Here is a 16,057-nt window from a genome sequence, read left to right on the forward strand (position 1 = left end):
GGTATAAGAGGGCTCCTACACCTAGGAACCTTCTTAGTCTATCTTACATGCATGACACAACACACATGACTACCAACTGGCTACAGAAATCCAGTACTCGGGTTTATTTTCTAATTCAGGAACTGTTCTATGTGTCCTTTTGCAATGAATACTAAACATCTGGCTATCAACCAATATGGGTATGTCAGTATTAAACAATTAATCAACTGCCATACCAAATATGTTATATATGCTAATATCTGTGTATGTACACTAGTCGACATTGGAAGCACTATACATGAGTGAAGAGTCAAGATCCACAAACATCTCAACATGCTAGGGAGTCGAGATGCAAAATATCACCTTGCATCATATTGGCAGTTGAAACAGTGTAATTGTAAATTTCGAACTGTAACAGATAGTCTGAATTCGGATCATAAGTTTAATGCTTTCCTGTAATGCACTTAAACGTTCAATGCCTTGGGAGGCTATAAGAGTAACTAGTCACTTTGAGATTTTCGTCAACTCCCAGGATAGTGAATATTGACAGGACATATTAGAACTCAGGCATTCCAGCAAGTTGGAGATTCAGTCCACTTATCTTGAGTGTTTGATCACTAGACACAACTGGCACTAGTTATCATACATTCTAATTATGGGACATAAGAGCTTCACTGGAATAAATCTCATTATGTCAAATATCTCCTGTTTCACTATATAGAGCTATCCCATGTGATCGCACCTACAACCATGACCCCGGGATTTTAAACTATGAATTGCACTTATTAAATCACTGACACGTTACAGATGCAATCAGCATGCACTCCACGTGCTGCCTATTTTATTAATATCCTTCCCAATCAGCATGGTTTTAAGTCTGGATCTCCTCTCTAATGCCTCGTTATGTATGCACATTCCAGAATTTTAATCTGATTCAGTAACAGCAAAAGTACTGGCATTACTTAGACCAAGTTCCACAATCGATGCATCATCACTCGATGTCACATGTTCTACGTGTGACATCATGCTGTAAATATATAGCACGTAAATAAAATAACATCCTTGATTCTCGATGCAGAATGCCATATATGGCTGAACCCAGCCTGATGTATTTAGATGACCAACTATAAATATAGCAAAGGGATAGTTGAAATGTGCAACATTACATGTAATACACCACCAAGCCCTCCCAGACCAGCCTTCACCTTGGGTTGGTTTTATTACAGAGTAAACTATGATGACGCACCACCAATAATTTAAGCGGAAGAGTTTGAATCCAAACTACATTCTGAATCACTTTGAAATTGAAATAGGTATTGGAGTCCTCTTTCATATATATTTAAGACATCTAAGGAAAGTAATTCAGACAAGTATACTTACGTTTTGACAATCTTGGCTTTCCAGATTGCTGATATTTACAAAGGCCGAACAAGGAAGGAACTCATGTCATGTTTTGAGAAATCTTGTCTCATTGAAAGGTAAATATTTACCACACCACCACATAATATGGATAAACTCCCCATCCCTTAGAGATGTCTTACAATAAGCCTAGTCACAAAACTGACCCCTCTCTTTTGGCTCAATAACAGAGAGCCACGAGAAATGATGCAAATTGGCTCCATCATTTAATGCCCCAGCCTAACAGGGAAACCGAATGCATAGGGTACGAAAGATCTCCTGGGGACAAGTGATCCTAACCAATGTTTTATTACAGTCCAGTAATAACACAACATTACTTATATGTGTTTTCTTCTTTTTTCCCCTCTTTCTCTACCTCTTCTCTGGTCTCTCTATTTGGACTCAATTTTCTTTTTAAACAACGTTTTCAAACAGATCTAAAACAAACATGTCTCACATTATATTGACATGATAAGCTGTATAATATTGTTATTGTAATACTCAATGTGTTTAGTTACTACATGCAATTGATGACCTTATTGAAATGAATTGTGCTCTAGCACCTTGAAGCGTCTCTTGTGCTAAATATGGAATTACCAAAAAAGTTCTCAGAGCAAATAACCAGACAGACTCTGAAAATATGGCAAAAGGTATTACCCAAGTTGTTCTTTTACAATTGTTCGAATTAACAATTGACCGAATTTAAAGGGTCACAATTGACCTTTTCACAATTGACCATATATATATATATATATGGGTTTTGGGGGGGGGTTGGTGTTGGGTGGGGGGGTGTGGGGGGTTTCCCCCCACATATATGTTACAATTGACCTTCACAATTCGGTCAATTGTGAAAAGGTCAATTGTAATTCGAACAGTTGTAAAACGAACAATTTGTATACAACCATGGCAAAATACTACTTTATTTTCAATTTAATAAAGCAGGGCAAACTGGTGAGCAACGGACTGATGCTCGCACACTCACACACAAACTTGATTATACAGAGGTTATATACCCCAATATGTGGCATCTATGGCGGTACCCTACGTGGCAAACTTCAAAACCTATTGACAGGAAAGACTGGTTAAGGCAACATATGTACCTATGGTATTCATATGGGTTAGTGCTTCATTGGCTGGCCCTTATCTGTAAGGCACACCTCAAACTACCTCTAAATACATATAACACTGATTATAACAGAGAAAATGGCAGCAGATTGGTCTATGCAACATTGTATAGCATGTTGCCCCATAGACTGATTGGTTGGCATTCTCACCCAGCCTTGGACTTTCAGCTTGTTAGCTGCACCTAAGCAAAACGAAACCCAGGTGCCTGAGTCACGTCAGACTACTCCCCACTTTCGTCTGTAGTTGACCTTGTAGTTTTCTCTCGGTTCTGGGACATTTGAGGGAGTGTAAGCACATCACTATCTTCATCAGAAGCCGAATGAATAGTCCTTGTTTTTGACTTCTGAATCACGTGTGAGGAGACTGCAAATGTGTCAATTTGACCTCCTATTTACTGCTATTTGATTTACTTATACTGGGTGTTCTTGATCCTCTTGGCCTCTAGAGACTTGCTCACTCCATGTTGTATGAGCCTTATCTATTGTTAATGGTCCAATATTTGTCTCTTGCAAATGTTTTCTTCTCCTTTAATCTAAGAGAAATAGGTCTTACGTACATAGCTTATCCGTCTGCCTCCCCTTGTGCCTTGCAATTATTCCCAAAAATAGCACCCTTGATCCCAGGCCAACACAAACTCCTCTTATTTTGTACACAAAGCTATTTCTCCAACATCTCTTGACTCTGCATCCATGGTCTGTCTCTGAGGTAGCTGGATTGAGTTGACACAAGCCGACGTCCATATTTCTATTAGCAACGTTATATTTTCCTCTATAACAAGCTTCTATATGTCTCATCTACCTTGCGTTACTGCATATTTACACTTATTGGTCAGCAAATTACTTCATCTTCTTTGTATATATGAATACTTTATAATTTTGTGCATGTTTCTCTTGTCACATCAGTTACATTGTTACTCTTAAGTGTTTTCATATTGTTTCAGTATGTCCTCGTATATCTTCTTCATGACATCACTCTGCCCTCGTCAGATTTCACTCAGCGCTCCATGATGTCCTGATTTTCTCCTTTGTTTCAATGATCAGCCTTGACAAAGACCTGTGTGGTTCGAAACACGTGCTCGATGTGTTTGACATATCTGTGGACATAAACATTTGAATAAAACCATACATTGAATATTCTGAACAGTATTGAAGTATAAACCAAGTTCCGCATTTAACATATACATTTTTGTTGGACATCAGTACTAGGATACTCTATAACATTGACCAAGTGCGACAGTGTCAAAGGAAACTCTCCTCATCTTTCAAATCTGGTCAACCAAATTCTTGTGGAAAGCCAACCCAGAGAGTACATGATGCCCCTGGGCGTTCTCGAACGTCTTCTTAAGTGCTCACAACTACTTGTTCTTGCTGATCAGTGAAGATGCAACCATTTCCAAAATTGTTCACGTCATCCATCTTCTCCAATGTCCTATTTGAAGATTAGTTGCCATATGTTCCACTTCGAACACCCAGCCCTTCAACTTTAACAGAGACTTGTTTAGCTTGACCAGCTTGCAAATAATTTTGGAGACATTCCCCTCAATCTTCAAAGCATTTCTATAACTGCCTGTCTCATAGTGGATGTTGGAGGGAGGAACCTGCAGCATTTCTCACACAGCCTTTTGTCTATCGACTTCTGATCACTATATGGGCCGGACACCCGGGGAAAGCTCAACCACTAAACATGTTTCTCTTTCTTTGGCAAAAAAAAAAAGTGGGCAGGCCCCAGATAAAATTTCAGTCAGGCCTCCGAGAAGCAGCACCAGGAGAAACCCCACATGTAATCCCTGCCTGTTCCCTTCTACCAGAATCCCCACCGTTGTACAGCAAAGAGCATCTGCTGTTAGTTCTTCAGGCCTCGTGAGGGTAGCCAGATATCAGCGTCCCACATCCTAAGGCAGTGGAGTAGAATTTCTGCCGGTATGCCACAGTCCCAACACAACTCAGAAAAACAAATCACCAGGGACCTTTCAACCCCCGGTCGGCTACACTCTCTTAATATCCAATGCATATGAACTCCGGCAAACTCTACAGGAGTGGCTGTAACAAAAAAATGGGTTTGCCGCTCTCCAGGAGAGGGGAGATCATTCCTGGCATCCAGACCACACCCCAGGGTCCCTTTTGACCCAGTGTTTTAAGCGTTGGCAAATCACTTAAAACTGTGTTTTGTCCCCATATGAGCGAAATTATTTTTTTTTTACCATCTAATGCTTTCATGTCACATTAATAGGCAGCTGTAACTACTTTATGTTTTAAATTTGTGCAGGGGAGTTAGCCTGGCTTTCTTTTTTTTATAAGCTTTATTTAAAAAACAAAGGATCCAGTATCACATACAATAGGGAATTCCCTCAGTTAAAATCCAATGTCACCGTCTACGAACCGGGGCAGACAAATGCATAAGGAGAACAGTCATTAAAACTAGTGCTAGATCGGGTGCTTGTTATTTGTTCATTTGACTAAACTAATATTTTCCTTGCCAGGCTTGTGCCAATTCAAAATCTGTAATTAAAGAGTTGACAAGCAAGACATATTTCCCAAAATGTGGGAGATTTCCCATGAACCTGGCTCTTTGGTTGTGGAATATTCTGCACACCTGCAGAGGCACATTTCCAAATGGCTTCTACAGTTCCAAGTTGCTGACATATGGGTTTTTGTTGCATGTTCTGACCAACTGCAAACAATATCAGTGGTGATGTTTGCCTCTCTAGCACACTGCACCACCCCTCCTTTCCTTGACGATACATCTGAAAACCGTGCCCTGAGTGCACAACTCTTGCCGTCACGTGGACTACACCATCCTGCTCGACCGCCTGGCTCAGGTCGGAATTTCGGGCCAGATACACACTGGGTTTACTTCATTCCTGACCGAGAGAACTCAAGACTCCTTCACTTCCTCTGTTTCTTTTTACTGTTTTCTCTCTTCTTTATTGTGTTCCCCAAGGCTCTGCCTTGTCTCAGATTCTCTTCAATATTTACATCTAGCCTCTTGTGTGTCGCATCCACTCCTTTGGCATCAGGTGTTATTCGTATGCCGATGACACTCAGATTCTGATCCGTCTTGATCTTGATCAGACTGAGGTGTCGTTGCGCCTGTGGCAATGCATGGTGTCGGTGGGGGAATGGATGAACCGCAACTGGCTGAAGTTGAATGGGGACAAGACAGAGGTGCTGGTGGTGGGTTCTTCTCCTGACCCATCACTTTGGTGCCACTTCCTGTCCCGGCTGATAAGGTCAGGAATTTGGGTGTTGTAGTCTCTTCCACACTTTCTATGGAGCCAAAAGTCAAGGCTGTTTGAAAAGTCAGACATTTTCATCTGAGAATTCTGAGGAAGGTACTTCCCCCGATAACCTCTCATTTGCATCCCGCTGTAGTTGCTGCCCTTGTGCTCGGCCACTTAGATTATTGTAAATCTCTCTATCTGGCTCAACCCAAGGGTTTAATACAGCGGCTACAACGTTTGAAAAAGATGGCAGCCGATTTGCCATTGGCTCCCCTTATAGGGCCCATATATCCCCTGTGCTGCGCTCCCTGCCGTGCCTCCCGGTCGCCCCACGGATTGCCTTTAATGCTCTCTGCTTGGTACACTATGTCCAAGGTGCTGAATATCTTCGTGATAAATTCTCTCGCTACCTCCCTATGCAGCCTTTATGTTCTGTCACTGCTGGCCTACTTACTGTTCCACTATTTAGATGCTCTCGCATTGGTGGGCGAGCTTTTTCTGTTTCCTCGGCTCAGATATGGAACAGTCTTCCGTTGACCCTGAAAAATTCTTCAAATCATTTTATCTTTAGAAAGTCATTGAAAACATATCTGTTCTAAGATCATGATTGTAGTCAAGGTTTTTTCTCTCTCCCTAGCGCCATGATGCCCTTGGGCAAACAAGCGCTTAATAAATGTTCTTAACATAACACTCACTGCTCCGCTTTTTCTCACTACTCACCACCCACTGCCTCACTACCCTTCTCTCCTCGTTGAGGGCTGCTAGGAAGTCCTCTGTGATATTGTAAACATACAGAAAATTAAAACCATAACAGCGAGATCATGAAATGCACACGTCAGTGGGAGATCAGCAGATTTCTTTCTTCCCCAGGCTTACTGGGGTCAAATATATCATTTTATGAAGAAAGAAGATTTAAAAGCATATCTAAGAAAAGAGTCATCATAAGTTGTAGCCAAGATATTGTCAAGCAAATCTATTTCAAGAGAAAAAGGTAATCATGTTATTCACGACTTGATATGCATGTATTTATCTAGTTGGGCCAGTTGAGATTGTACATGCCATAAAATGGTGGCACCTGCACATGAGTAGTCATACCTTCCAATTAAGTGAAATGATGGGCATATGGTGGCATTATTGAGGTATTTCAGGCTGCACCACACATAGAACAATGCTGGTTTTAAATTGGTAGGATGCTATGGAACAATGTATTCTCTCCCAGACCCATTCAGTCTCTCAGTCTCCCAGTTACCTTCAGGCTCGTAAAATACATCTGATCCCAGAATAATATCCACTGGTGACAATGCCAGAAGCTCAGGAGAAATGTCTCCCCAGGTAAATCCAAACACCTTCACCCCTGTGAGGTTATTCATTTGACAGCTCCGTCGACAGTTCTCCAGACACTCGGGAAGCTCCGCTCTGTCTGACAATGTTACTTCTGCGCCACATTTTGCTGCAACCACACCTGGCAAGCTCACACCTGCTCCAAGCTAAGTACAAAGAAAAACTGTTTAGGTTTAGTACTTCGGCAATGTTACTGCTATACTTTAAATTAACACCATATTTACATTATGTCAGAGAGTCGCAGCTGTTGAATCTCTATCAGTAGAGTAGAGACAGGGCATAATAGTTGCCTTTCAGGCATAAGGTATTCCTCATGCCTACAGGTTTCACCTCCAGGAGCTCTGGCCATTGTTGTGGCTTGCTAGGACACCATTAGCTTTAGGAGAAAATCACAGCTCGTGAACAGGGTTCCATTTCCCCATTGGCTAGCATGCTAACCAGTCAAGGCAACAGAAACAGAATACTACACCTGAGGAAGTTGCAATCACACACTGAGATAGTCCTTCAAACCTGTAGCTATTCCTTAGACCACAGTGTAGTGGCAAATTCCGTCACAAGAATTATGCACATTTTGTTCCTTTGTGCCAGTGACGATTGCTCCAGGGGCCCAGCTCATTTACATAGAGTACCTCAAGGTCTTAAGCAACAATTCTAGACTCCTGTGCATAGATAGAGCCAATCATGGTCCCTTCGCACCCATCCGAGCAGTTGTGACGCTTATTAGAAGACCGGTATAGTTCATTATGCTGCCAGGGAGTAGAAATGCAAAAAGAGTTCTATAGATGAGCTTATCTGAGTACCTGGAAGTATACAAATACACAGTCTTTACTTTTATTTGACTTGATGCTGGAAGTTATCTGATTTATAAGTGATTTAAGACTTTGCAGTGAAGGGTGCTAAGGTATAGCCGGCACCCCACCCAGCCGAACTAATCATAGATCACTGGGCTGATTGTTCGCCTTAAACTCTAGATGAGAAAGCCACTAGCCAAAGAGACAGTTAAAGAGGTTTACCTACAAAACGTCTGATATTCCACCTTTGCAACAACTGCTAGGATAAGAAATCTGAAGTAGCCGCAAGAAACAATGTATGTCTCAACAATACACATATGAATAAAAATCATGCATTTGCATGTACTGTGACACACGTATAACAAATATTTTGGTACAGTAATACTACTACCATGCACACAACTCTGCACCTTTACACTTGTAAAGCGCGCTCACAGTACCCTGCACAGTTGCACACCTATAAAGCATGACCAAGTGCAGTTACACTCCTGTAACAGTCATGCCTGCCAGTCATTGCCTCTGTGTAACCACAAGGCATAAAATAAGCAGTGTCGTATGTCAATTTGCTATGCAATTCTCTAGGTTCGCTAATTAAATTGGCACTTGTGTAGCAAAGCTACCCATTTAATTTCCCCTGTTCAATGAAAGCACAGCAAGCCCTGAGTTCCTCTTGCCGCCAGGGATCTCTCCACCATCTTTTCTCTGTTCACTGCAATCTGAAATGGGCTTATGGAGAATGCAACAGTAAGCCTCTCCTCTTCTCTTAAGTGCCAAAGGTCTGTGTGGGAGTGTTAGGCAAGAATATTTTATTCATTTTCAAATAATTGCAAACCAGAAGCAATTGGGATATTTTTATTAAGCCAACTATATCCTGTCTGGCAAAGATCAGTATTTGTTAACTTCCTAAAAATGTAAGTTGTGGGCTTTGCTGGAAAACAAGATAGATGAGGTAATAGATGACATGGGCCTCCTACGGCAAGATGTCAGCTCCATAGCTGATAGGCTAAGCACAGTGGAGCTGCAAGTGCAGGAGAACACTGAATATAGGAAGCAACACGTCGAATGTAACACAACTAACAGAATGAAAGTACTGGATCGGAGAGTGGAAGATACAGAGGGGCGAGTGATGAGGAATAATATTCGCATTTTTGGGCTGCCGGAGCGAGAAGGAGCGCAGAATGCGACAGAATATGTTGAGAATTTGTTAATACAGGAAATTGGAGCAGAGGAACGGGCTCATAGATCCCTTGCGAAGAGACCACAGCCAGGAGCGCCACCCAGACACATAATTGAAAGAATTCTGAGTTGCAAAGATAAGGAACGCATATTGGCATTTTCTAGGAGTGGAGGGGGCATTCAAGGGGCGTCTTCGAAGCTGGCTATATTCTCAGACTACACCCTGCAAGTACAAAGGAGCAGAGCGCAGTTTGGCCCGGTCAAAAAACGACTGCGTCACTCAAACGTAAAATATATGCTCATCTACTCTGCCAAATTGAGAGTGATGTATGAGGGCAAAACTTGGTTCTTCGAATCTACAACAGAGGTGCAAGACTGGATGAACAGCAAAAGAATAGAGCAGGTCCTGGAACGGGGGCTCGTTGAATGATTGCAGCATCAGGAGACCAATGCATGAATTGAGACATGAGAGCGGTGTCTAGATCTGTGATTTGGAAGCAGGAAGTCTTCCTGAAGGCAGGGACCGGAGGAGTAATTGAACACCCCAGACAGCCGGTGACGTTGACGCCCACACAAATAGTTCTTATTTTCTAGGGTTGTCGGCTACTCGGCACCCGCCGCTGCACGTTGCTTACTCGGCAGCAGGATCAACCTGTTATTGTGCCACAAAAGTTGGGAAAGGAGCTTCAACTTCAAGCAACAAATAGAAGGGTGTGCACCGGGAGGGATGGAGGTTCTTTTTTTTCTCTTTCAATCCGGGTCTGGGGAGAGAGGACATGAACAAATTTGGTGGTAAAGTGCGAAGAGGGGGGACTGTAAAAGCACATGGGGACCAGGGTTAAGATAATGACCTGGAATGTACAGGGATTAAATAGTTATATCAAACGGCTGAGGGTGCGTACATACCTGCGGAGGAAGGGAGTAGGCATAGCACTATTGCAGGAAACGCACCTTACGAGGGAAAGATAGCGCTCTCACTTCCTCCTTTTAAAGTCTTGGAAATGAGGAGTGATGAGGAAGGGAGAATGGTTCTGGTGTATGGCTTCCTGAAGAGCCAGGAGGTGTGTATAGTTAATTCTTACGCGCCCAACTACAACACAGGTGCCTTTTTAACTGCCTGACCACGCGACTGGTCACATACCACAGTGCATTGTGGATCTGGGGCGGGGGGGGAGGACTTCAATTGTATAATATATCCTCTACTAGATAGATCAGATGGGTAACGCATGAAACCGGCCCCCCGGCTAAAACCCTAGCAAAGTTAATGGGCCATATGGCGCTGGAAAATGTTTGAAGGTGGGAACATGGGCAACTAACGGGATACTCATATCGGCCCCACACAGCGTAGCCACGTGCATAGATTATTTTCTCACGGGAAGGGAATCTCTGGGGGAATTCAAGCGCTCTGAGTTTTTACCGCAGGTTCTTTCAGACCATGCCCCCTGGATTGTAGAGTGGCTGAGTCTTTCATATAGACCCCCCGTTCCGATGTGAAGGTTACAAGCAGAAATGTTGCTCGATGATGTGTTCCAAGACCAGATATAGGATAGTATAATAATGGGTTACTTTGAGGACAACGTGGGTAGTGTGGACATTATGGTTATACAATTGGAGGCCTTTAAACTGTGATGAGGGGTGAAGCAATACAGTGAATGGCTGGGGTTAGGAAAACTATACTGATATAACTCGGAGGCAGAACGGCAAATTGCTGAAGTGGAACATAAGCAGATGGCAGGAAGGGACGGGGAGGGTACACTGACGGAACTAAAACAGCAGTGTATAGAGCAATGGGAGAGGTTAGGCAAATTCGATCATGCAAAATATATGGAAAGACTCAATGGAAAAGGGGACAAGCCAGGAAGGCTGCTGGCAAGGCTGTGTCGTAAAGATGAAAACAGAGAAATGATCTGTGCAATAAAAGATGGTACAGGGGAAATACACAGAACACAAGCCGGAGTGAACAAATCTTTATACGGTCAAGGGCGGAACTCAGATAGGTCGGAGGTAGAGGAAGCATTGTCAGATTTGACGCTGCCAAGCTTGACTCGGAACAGGTAGTGTTACTAGATACACCATTGACGGTTGTCCAAATTCAGGAGGCTATTAAGGCGTTGCCCACTGGGTAAACACCAGGAGTAGACGTGCTCCCTGGGGAATTCTATAGAGAGTATGCAGAAACACTGGCACCCCCAAGCTGTTGGAAATGTAAGAGGAAGCATTTGAGAGTGGGAAATTGCAGCAGAGAATCCATGATAGTGCCCGTCTTGAAACCAAAGACGGCCCCCTGGAATGCAGATCGTATAGGCCCCTTTCCATGATAAAGACCGACTGTAAGATCCTGACTGCCACATTGGTGCAGCGGTTGAAAAAAGTGATAGGCGAGATAGTGCTTTCAGATCAGACAGGGTATATCCTGGAAAGGAATACTTCCTGGAATCTACGGCAATTACACTATGTAATCGACAGCACCAACAGTGCGCAGGAGGAATGTCCAGTAGTCTCTCTGGACGCTATCAAGGCCTTTGACTGTTGAGTGGGATTGGTTATATGCTACATTGCAACACTTTGGTATGGGCCTGGCCTTTCTGCGATGGGTACAGGTGATATATGCGGCACCACGGACAAGAGTATGATGGGGAAGCATGTCTCAGGCAGCTGGGAGCTTAAAAAAGAACGAGACAGGGCTGTCCCTTGTTTCCTATGACATTCATCTTAGCCTTGGGGCCACTGGCGGTATTTCTATGCCTAGAATATAGGGATGCAGGAATAGCGATTAGAGGGGAGAGGCATGTTATATTGCTTTATGTAGACAATATACTGCTTTACCTAAACAGACTGGAGGACAATCTGCCCCATATATTAGAAATGCTAGACAAGTACATTGAACTTTCAGGGATCAGGATCAGCATGGATAAATCCAGCCTGTTTCCGTTGGGAGCCCTTAGGGCCTTGGAGGAAAATCTGCTCCCAGACTTGGGAATACAATGGACACCACAGACATTCAGATACTTGGGATTAGACATCTTGCATGCCCTCACAGACACACATATGCAGAATACGCAGAGGGTTTGGAATGGTCTAGAGAGGAGCATGGTATTTTGGAAAGCCCTGCCGCTATCGATGACAGGCAGGGCAGCGTTGATTAAGATGGTGGCACTGCTGAGGTTATTTTATCACCTGACGAATATTCCATAGAACATACCTGGGACTTTTTTCCTGCAAGCTGGACACAGCTGTTAGAGTTTCTCTGGGTGGGCGGAAGATGCAGGATTGTACCGAGGACGCTGCATAGGGGCCATGATGAGGGAGGGATTCATGTACCCAGTTTTGAAGCATATTATTTCCCGGGACAGCAACAATTTGTCATTGGGTGGTTAGTGGATGAGCCCACAATGGATACACAACTACTGCCCCCATGGGTCGAGCCCCTCTGCCTAAAAGAGATACTGTGGGTGGAGGACGGGCATCAAATGGACATGCCACACTTTATCCCATGCAAGGAAGATGTGGAAAAGAGCGTGGACATTGATAGGAGTGAAAGATCCCTATTCCCCATATATTCCATTGGTTTGGTTAGTAAACAGGCGTCTGGGAATGAGGGAGGCAGTCAGAACCCACTGGGATGAAAAAGGAGTAGCTACGGTAGGCAATTTAATGGAGGAAGGGAAGTTTCAGGAATTTGCAATCTTGAGGAAAGACAATGAAATTCCAAAGGGCCGGTTTCTAACATATAAGTGTATGGTGAGACTAATTGAGAAGAGATGGACTGAAGTTCAGACCGGGACAGAGACCGATGGAACGCTAGCAACCATATATGATGCTACAGGGGGGTGGGGGGCTCACTGTATCTAGATTATATGATTTACTGATGGGGAAGCAAGTGCATAGGACAACAAAGGCAAGAACGGGGTGGCAGGCAGACCTGGGCAGAGGCTTCATGGATGCAGAGCGAAGCAACGCTCTCCTCTACACAAAACGGGTGTCCAGAAATGCAAGGTTTAAGTTGATTCAGTTGTATGTAACAGATCACACTTATATGACACTGCATAGGATATCCCAGATCCCTGGGCTGGAAAAACAGGGCTGCCCGAGGTGCTCAGCATAAGAGGCAGGAATGTTCCAAATGTTCTGAGCCTGGCCTGTTATACAAATGTTCTGTACAGCGATTGTGGACAAGGCAGATGAGGGAGGAGTGGACATGAGGGGATGGCCTCCAGAGGTATACTTGTTAGGGATGTTCCCAACAGGGGTAAAGGGGGGCGGGTTAGACTGACAGAGTGCCTGATGAAGATGAAAGATTTAATCTGTATATTGGCAAAAAAGGCAGATAGCCAAGGCCTGGAAACAGGCTAGGGCCCTGAGTGTAGAAGCATGGTGGGGAGATCTACAGAGATGGGCAATGGCTGAGACAGTGTGGCACAGAGCGATGGAAAGGGGCCAAAGGGAAAGAAGTGATGACGCACTGGCCTGGAATATGCTTACCCAGAATTGAGGTTGCAAGATTAAGCAATACTAATGGGTTGGGAGGTTGGGGGGGGGCATGTCCAGTCTGCCCGGGAGGAGCTAAGATCGTATGAGTAATGAAGACGCTGATGACTGCAGAATGAAGTGTATAATACGAAGGCGGATGTTATGGGGGGTGGGAGGACCAGAAGACCATGATATAGCTTGGCTAGTGCCCCCCCCCCGGGTGCCAGAATTGTGTAAGTGGGAATCAAAGTGACTTTGCACTCAAGGACAGAAAAAGTTGTATAATTTGGGAAGAGAGGTTGAACGACTCAAATTGTATAGCTAGATCCCTTGAAGGGGGTGGGGGATTATTCTGTTGGTGTAATGAAAACAATAAAAATGTTTATCTAAATCTAATAGTGTCAACAATATTTCATTTTGTTGGGGAACATGCATCATATTGACTAGTGAACACTTTTGAAAATGTACATGATCACACGGCCAAATATTTTTGATGGCAAACCTAGTTCTGTAACCTGCTGCTTGCATTCATCTGTGCAACTGGTGCTCAACCCATGAGCTGATCCCAAAACTCCTGGACAATCCTGGAGCTCCACCCATGAGCTGCTCCCAAACTCCTTGACATTCTATCTGTATCACCCTTTTGCTTTATACTAACCATCCTGAAAGTGAGGTGGCTGCAAAATAAAATATACCACCTAGTTTGCCCAGTACTCTACCTGCTATGCCATCCATTCTGCTTAGTTTCTTACTTTCTTTCCTCTTACATAATGGATACAAAAGCTAACTAGATGTTCATGCAAAGTAGTTATTGATAGTTCACCCAGTCTATACAGTTACAGATCTACTGCACTACCATAGCACTGCAGTTAGCATCCAGAGGTCGCTTTGTTCTTCGATTACGATTGTATTATATATTCGCACCTGCAGGAGAGAGTTGGCCATACTGTTTTCAGAGACGTTTCATCATATCTATTTATTTGTGCCCATTCATGCAGCTAACCTTTTACATTTTACAGGCAATCATCCAGGGCTGGCAAAGTCTTTTCGCACACTTGCATAGTCGAGTAGATTTTACAAAGGGAAAGTAGTGCAATTTGCACGCTTTTTTGAAACTTTCATTGAACAGTTACTTTGTTTGCAGTAATTGTCAAATACGTTTCACTGTGAATGGATGGCAGCATTGTGCCAAACAAACTGGGTTTGTGGAGAGAAAGCACTATTTTACGGAAAGCGCATTTAAATTTGTCGTCATCTGTTTCCATGGGCTGAATGCATTTGCAAACAGACACCGTTAGAGTCAGCCTTGTCATCTTCTGGATGTCAATTTGGCTAAATGATAAGGCAACATACACACCAACCCATCTTGCAAGATATGCAAAATAGTAAAAGATTACATACAATGGACCTGCTTCGTTATATGAATACTCATTTGACAAGCATAAATAAATCGGCGTGTCTCAACCAAGGGTTCCACCCAGCTTATTGGAGCTTAAGTGTTCTTTACAGGGTTAAAACATTCAAGATGAAAGCTGCTAACAATGTATGAAGTCACTTGCACCCTGCCCCACCCCAGTTCTCCACATGCACACAGCACACCATGTCTTACTCGCAAGAGTCAATTATGACTTGCCTTTGGCAAGTGCTATTTTCTAGGCCTGCTTTACATGAGTATTTTACTTTTAACAGGGCATTATTAAAGTCTGGGAAACATCCTCCTGTCAATGGTCATTCCTGAATCTTGCAAGACAGAAAGATGTCTGGGGATACTTGTGATCTCGTACAGAAGGGATGTTACCTAGCAGTTCGGGATTTTGGGGTGGGACCAAGCCTGATGACTTGGCAGGCTGAAAAACGATGGTCTGGAAGGCTGCCGAGAGCTGAGCCCGTGGTAAACATTTGGTTTTGCATTCATGAATCTTGCAGCATGAAGTCATTATTGAGTATTGGTTGGGGGCTGTGCAACTTAAGGAGACACAGGACTACTAGTCTAAACTGTGATGCACCCATTGTATCCTATAAATGGCAAAGAGGAAGGAACAAGTTACTTACCTGTAACTGTTGTTCTCCAGCATGGGTCTGGCAAGGATTCACATGCTCATGAATATTCCCTGTCGTCAGGCTGGGAATCCTTGGTAAAGAAAAAATCAGTATCAGTTTCGTTTCTGATCTATCTTTCTTAGTAGTAACCAATCACTGATCTCTGGGTCATACTGCCCCCAGCCAATGACTGCCCTCTCCCTAAGCCCCGCCTCTGGCAGCCATCCTCAGATTTGGTAGCACGCAAAGTGGCAGTATGACCAAGTGAAGAGCTGCAGAGGGGTAGGTGGGAGGGTTCGCATGTGAATCCATGCCAGACCCATGCTGGAGAACAACAGTTACAGGTAAGTAACTTGTTCCTTCTCCAGCATGGGGTCTGGCATGGATTCACATGCTCATGAATAAAAGAGTACATAGCAGTATACACATGCACAACCACAGGGAGGTGACAAAGGCTCAACATTAAGCATTACATCCAAAACTCAACATTAAGCAATTCTTACCTCCTCACCAGGCT

General features: G+C 43.7%; 1 protein-coding gene across 6 annotated transcripts in view; it reads right to left on the reverse strand.

Annotated features, from left to right (window-relative positions):
• Positions 1 to 16,057, reverse strand: part of METTL23 (methyltransferase 23, arginine) — a 610,690-nt gene that overhangs the window by 253,434 nt on the left and 341,199 nt on the right. For 5 of the 6 annotated variants that reach the window (XM_069654659.1, XM_069654664.1, XM_069654663.1 and 2 more), the window contains one exon: positions 6,972 to 7,209. In XM_069654659.1, coding sequence (XP_069510760.1) covers positions 6,972 to 7,209 — 238 coding nt within the window. Of the gene's footprint in view, positions 1 to 6,971; positions 7,227 to 16,057 lie in introns of all 6 variants that reach the window. The other variant, XM_069654661.1, reaches the window with a different exon arrangement.

Source organism: Ambystoma mexicanum, chromosome 3q (assembly GCF_040938575.1).
Source record: "Ambystoma mexicanum isolate Mex_15411 chromosome 3q, UKY_AmexF1_1, whole genome shotgun sequence".
Taxonomy (NCBI): domain Eukaryota; kingdom Metazoa; phylum Chordata; class Amphibia; order Caudata; family Ambystomatidae; genus Ambystoma; species Ambystoma mexicanum.